This window comes from Amblyraja radiata, chromosome 45, assembly GCF_010909765.2.
Source record: "Amblyraja radiata isolate CabotCenter1 chromosome 45, sAmbRad1.1.pri, whole genome shotgun sequence".
NCBI lineage: Eukaryota > Metazoa > Chordata > Chondrichthyes > Rajiformes > Rajidae > Amblyraja > Amblyraja radiata.
Window position 1 is genome coordinate 12,375,821 of NC_046000.1, and position 6,237 is coordinate 12,382,057.

Below are 6,237 nucleotides of genomic sequence, written 5' to 3' on the forward strand. Positions count from 1 at the left end.
TCTCCAAGTTTGCGGATGACACTAAGCTGGGGGGCAGTGTTAGCTGTGAGGAGGATGCTAGGAGACTGCAAGGTGACTTGGATAGGCTGGGTGAGTGGGCAAATGCTTGGCAGATGCAGTATAATGTGGATAAATGTGAGGTTATCCATTTTGGTGGCAAAAACAGGAAAGCAGACTATTATCTAAATGGTGGCCGACTAGGAAAAGGGGAGATGCAGCGAGACCTGGGTGTCATGGTACACCAGTCATTGAAAGTGGGCATGCAGGTGCAGCAGGCAGTGAAGAAAGCGAATGGTATGTTAGCTTTCATAGCAAAAGGATTTGAGTATAGGAGCAGGGAGGTTCTACTGCAGTTGTACAGGGTCTTGGTGAGACCACACCTGGAGTATTGCGTACAGTTTTGGTCTCCAAATCTGAGGAAGGATATTATTGCCATAGAGGGAGTGCAGAGAAGGTTCACCAGACTGATTCCTGGGATGTCAAGACTGTCTTATGAAGAAAGACTGGATAGACTTGGTTTATACTCTCTAGAATTTAGGAGATTGAGAGGGGATCTTATAGAAACTTATAAAATTCTTAAGGGGTTGGACAGGCTAGATGCAGGAAGATTGCTCCCGATGTTGGGGAAGTCCAGGACAAGGGGTCACAGCTTAAGGATAAGGGAGAAATCCTTTAAAACCGAGATGAGAAGAACTTTTTTCACACAGAGAGTGGTGAATCTCTCTGCCACAGACGGTAGTCGAGGCCAGTTCATTGGCTATATTTAAGAGGGAGTTAGATGTGGCCCTTGTGGCTAAAGGGATCAGAGGGTATGGAGAGAAGGCAGGTACGGGATACTGAGTTGGATGATCAGCCATGATCATATTGAATGGCGGTGCAGGCTCGAAGGGCCGAATGGCCTACTCCTGCACCTAATTTCTATGTTCTATGTTTCTATACCATTATATTATGGTTATTTAGTGGTCGGAGCACCAAGGCAAATTCCTTGTATGTGAATACTTGGCCAATAAACTTACTTACTTACTTATTATATAAATATATACACACATGAATAAATAAACTGATAAAGTGCAAATAAACAGACAATGGGTTATTAATGTTCAGAGTTTTGTTTGAGTTGAGTTTAATAGCCTGATGGCTGTGGGGAAGTAGCTATTCCTGAACCTGGTCGTTGCAGTCTTCAGGCTCCTGTACCTTCTACCTGAAGGTAGCAGGGAGATGAGTGTGTGGCCAGGATGGTGTGTGGGTCTTTGACGATACTGCCAGCCTTTTTGAGGCAGCGACTGCGATAGATCCCCTCGATGGAAGGAAGGTCAGAGCCGATGATGGACTGGGCAGTCCTACCCCTGCATTCAGAGCGAGAGGATTTGAGCAAGGAGGTCCTCCTGCAGTTGTACGGGTCCCTGGTGAGACCACACCTGGAGTATAGAAGACTTGACTTCTATACAGGTACAGAAGACTTGACTTGACTTGACTTGTGTGCAGTTTTGCTCCCCAAATTTCGAGGAGGGACATTCTTGCTATTGAGGGAGTGCAGGGCAGGTTCACCAGGTTAATTCCCGGGATGGCGGGACTGTCATATGTTGGAAGAATGGGCTCGTATTCACTGGAATTTAGAAGGATGAGAGGATATCTTAGTAAAATTCTTCAGGGATTGGACAGGCTAGATGCAGGAAAAAATGTTCCCCATGTTGGGGGAGTCCAGAACCAGGGGCCACACACACACAGTTTAAGAATAAGGGGTCGGCCATTTAGGGCTGAAATGAGGACAAACATTTTCACCCAGAGAGTCGTGAATCTGTGGAATTCTCTGCCACAGAAGGCAGTGGAGGCCGATTCACTGGATGTTTTCAAGAGAGAGTTAGATTTAGGTCGGGTCTCTGGAGCTGTGATGCGGAGAGTCTACAGCTGCGACATCGTGATGGTTTGGTTACTAACCTGTAGGATACCTGCTCGGTGCAAGGGTCGTGCACTTGTACAACTAGGAAGACGTGCTGGAAGTGGGAGCGGATGGTCTTTGGCGTGAAGGGGCCAGCTCCGGGCTCCTGGAAGACTATTGTCACGATATCGTTACCGATGTGGCGTTTACGGAGAAGCTGGGGAGACAAGGACAGCGGGCAACAGCAGCAGTGTGAGATACAGAAGTATACAGAAGACAGCCGGTCTCGAGAAACGCCCTCACCCAAAACATCTGTAGACCCCAGTTATCTAAGCTGAAACGTCACCGGTGTCTGGAGAAGGGTCCCCACCCGAAACGTCACCTATTCCTTCGCTCCATAGATGCTGCCTCACCCGCTGGGTTTCTCCAGCATTTTGGTCAACACCCGACCCGAAACATCACCTGAATTTGAGGAAGGGTCCCGACCCGAATCCTCACCTATGAGTTTGAGGAAGGGTCTCTATGCGAAGCTTCATCTGAATTTGAGGAAGGGTCTCGACCCGAAACGTCACCTGAATTTGAGGAAGGGTCTCTATGCGAAACTTCATCTGAATTTGGGGAAGGGTCTCGACCCGAAATGCCACTATGAGTCTGGAGAAGGGTCCCAACCTGAAACATCAACTGAATTTGAGGAAGGGTCTCGACCCGAAACGTCACCTGAATTTGAGGAAGGGTCTCGACCTGAAATGCCACTATGAATCTGGAGAAGGGTCCCAACCAGAAACATCAACTGAATTTGAGGAAGGGTCTCGACCCGAAACGTCACCTGAATTTGAGGAAGGGTCTCGACCCAAAACGTCACCTGAATTTGAGGAAGGGTCTCGACCCGAAACGTCACCTGAATTTGAGGAAGGGTCTCAACCCGAAATGCCACTATGAGTCTGGAGAATGGTCCCAACCTGAAACATCACCCACTCTTTTTCTCCCGAAATGCTGCCTGACCCACTGAGTTACTCCAGCATTGACGTTGGGGGGATGATGGGCCAAATGCAAGCTGGTGAGACCAGTGTCGGTGATCAGGACCGTAGATGTTGGGTCGGCATGGGCATGTTGGGCCGAAGGGCCTGTGCGGCTGGATTGCAAAAATCTGCATCCAAAACACAGCCCCCAGTTCCTGGTTTCTCCCCCTGACCTCCCCTGGTGGGCCTAGACCAAGGTGGGCCTTACCTGTGGGACGGGAGATCAAGAGACTCACCTGCTGGCTGTTGTTGGCGGTATATGGAAGCATAGTGGAGACGTGGAACATGATCTCGTATTCCTGGTACGTGGTGTACAACGAGTGTATGCCGGTGGAATCCGCTGCAGAGGAAAGAACATTCAGGCACAGTCCATTCTGCCCTTCCTTTGTCCCCCTATCCCACCTCCAACTCATAAGTTCACCAGATCCAGAATTCCCCGGCAGCAGAATTCGGCCATCTGGCTCATCAGGCATACTCCGCCATTCGATGGTAGACTCATAGAGTGACACACTAGTGTGGAAACAGGCCCGACTTGCCCAACTAGTCCCACCTGCCAGCGTTTGGCCCATTCGCCCACTTGGCCTCCACAGCCTTCTGTGGCAGTGAGTCCCACAGATTCGCCACCCTCTCGCTCAAGACTTCGGGTGGCGCAGCGGGTAGAGTTGCTGCCTCACGGCGCCAGAGGTCCCGGGTTCGATCCCCGACCACGGGTGCTGTCTGTACGGAGTTTGCACGTTCTCCCCGTGACCTGCGTGGGGTTTCTCCGGGATCTCCGGTTTCCTCCCACACGTGCGGGTTTGTTCTCCCTTGAGAACCGGCCTCCACCGCCCTCTGAGGCAGAGAATTCCACAGACTCACAACTCTCACTGTGAAAAAGTGTTTCCTCGGCTCCGTTCTAAATGGCCGACCCCTTATTCTTAAACTGTGTGTGTGTGTGTGGCCCCTGGTTCTGGACTCCCCCAACATGGAGACTTGATGGGCCGAATGGCCTAATTCTGCTCCTATCACTTATAATAATAATAATAAATTTTATATTTAATGGGCGCCTTTCATACAAAATCTCAAGGACACCTTACATAGTAATCGGAATAAAAACATATAATCGGAGTAAAACAAGTAATTAAAGACATCACAATGACACAAATTAAAAACAGAATTCAATCCAAAAACAGAAAATCAAAAACACAGTGTGAAGAGAGAGCAGCGGCAACCAATTCGTGCCAGCGTCCACTCTCTCTTCACGGCAGCCATCTTGGACACAGACCTACAAGACTACAGTTAGACAAAAAAAATTTATGACATGATCATTCCCCCCGCCCCACCCCCACCCCAACCCCCAACCACACCCACCTCACCCCCACCCCCACCTACTCTTGTTATCCAGTTGAGCTCGATACTTCTCGAAGCCCTTCAGTTTGACTCGTTGACCAAGGAGGTCGAGGAACTCTTCGAAGGCAGGCCCGGCGATCTCGTTATTGTACATCTCCTCCTCGGTGCTCTGCCCGGCCTTGCAGTACATCACCCCCACCTTGCGCTGGAAGGTCAGCTGTAGGGGGTGGGTGGGTGGGTGGGTGGGAGAGAGGGAGAGATATCTTTACAAGAGACCCAAGCGCCGGGACCTACCTGATTCTCCCGGTTGCCCTAACACTCTATGACTCCCCTCCACATTCCCACACTGACCTTGGAAGGGTCTCGACCTGAAACATCTCCTATTCCTTCTCTCCAGAGATGCTGCCTGTCCCGCTGAGTTACTCCAGCATTTTGTGTCCATCTTTGTGTGTGTGTGTGTGTGTGTGTGTGTGTGTGTGTGTGTGTGTGTGTGTGTGTATGTGTGTGTGTGTGTGTGTGTGTGTGTGTGTGTGTGTGTGTGTGTGTGTGTGTGTGTGTGTGTATGTGTGTGTGTGTGTGTGTGTGTGTGTGTTTTTTGTATGTGTGTGTGTGTGTGTGTGTGTGTGTGTGTGTGTGTGTATATGTGTGTGTGTGTGTGAATATGTGTATTTGTGTGTGTGTGTGTGTGTGTGTGTATATGTGTGTGTGTATGTGCGTGTGTGTGTGCATGTTTATATACGTGCATCTAAATACATATATGTTAATACACAGATCCCATTCCAACTTGTTAGTCAGTGGGGGTGTATGTTTCACCATTCCTCACTGGTACACAAAAATGCTGGAGAAACTCAGCGGGTGCAGCAGCATCTATGGAGCGAAGGAAATAGGCAACGTTTCGGGCCGAAACCCTGAAGGAAATAGGCAACGTTTCGGGCCGAAACCCGGAAGGGTTTCGTCCCGAAACGTTGCCTATTTCCTTCGCTCCAAAGATGCTGTTGCACCCGCTGAGTTCCTCCACCACCTTTGTCTACCTCCGATTTTCCAGCATCTGCAGTTCCTTCTTAAACATTCAACCATTCCTCACAGACTCCCATAGCCACCCATATTTGCGAGTGATTTTGTCCAGGGCCCCTTGTACACGCGACTCTCTAAAACCATAATCATGTTATTCTTCTCTGCCCTGAATCAGTAATCGGACATTTCGTGAAGTCGCAGTGAGAGCGAGCTGGAGGGGGGTTGCTGTCAGAAGCATTCATCCTCAAATCCTGGAGAGAATCTTCACTGAACTGCCCCGAGAAGGGAGATGAGAGAGAGGGAGAGGGGGAGGGAGAGAAAAAGAGAGACAGAGAGAGACAGAGACAGAGAGAGAGACAGAGAGAGAGTCTGTGGAGGCCAAGTCACGGGATATTTTTACGGCAGAGATAGATTCTTGATTAGTGTGGGTTATGGGGGGGAAACATAGAAAATAGGTGCAGGAGGAGGCCATTCGGCCCTTCGAGCCAGCACCGCCTTTCATTGTGATCACGGCTGATCGTCCCGTATCAATAACCCGTGCCTGCCTTCTCCCCATATCCCTTGACTCCACTAGCCCCTAGAGCTCTATCTAACTCTCTCTTAAATCCAATAGAAACATAGAAGGCAGGAGAATGGGGTTAGGAGGGGGAGATAGATCGGCTAGGATTGAATGGTGGAGTGGACGCGATGGGCCGAATGGCCTAATTCTGCTCCTATCATTTATATCCTGCTGTTCGAAGTTCTTCAGTAGACAGGAGTGTTTGCGGTGGGACCTACCCCTTGCTCGTCCAGTTTGAGTAGCATCTCGGGCACTTTGGGCGAACTGGAGGCCAAGCGCAGACACTGTGTGTTGAGCCCCGGTACCAGGTACTCCAGCAGCTTCTTGGGCGGGAGGCCTCGCTGTGGGCCGTGGCGGGCTGACGAGGGGAAGGCCTCCTCCAGGATCGAGGCTCGCAGGGTCCGCAGCTATGGGGAGAAATCACACCTGGTCACACC

General features: G+C 50.2%; 1 protein-coding gene across 1 annotated transcript in view; it reads right to left on the reverse strand.

The window, feature by feature from the left end:
* LOC116968462 (signal-induced proliferation-associated 1-like protein 2) overlaps nucleotides 1-6,207 on the reverse strand; it is a gene marked incomplete at its 5' end in the record, with an annotated part of 25,412 nt that extends 19,205 nt beyond the window's left edge. Inside the window, 4 exons of the mRNA XM_033015227.1 lie at nucleotides 1,939-2,096; nucleotides 3,135-3,238; nucleotides 4,270-4,444; nucleotides 6,019-6,207. Coding sequence (XP_032871118.1) covers nucleotides 1,939-2,096; nucleotides 3,135-3,238; nucleotides 4,270-4,444; nucleotides 6,019-6,207 — 626 coding nt within the window. The remainder of the gene's footprint in view (nucleotides 1-1,938; nucleotides 2,097-3,134; nucleotides 3,239-4,269; nucleotides 4,445-6,018) is intronic.
* Nucleotides 6,208-6,237: the final 30 nt, after the last annotated feature.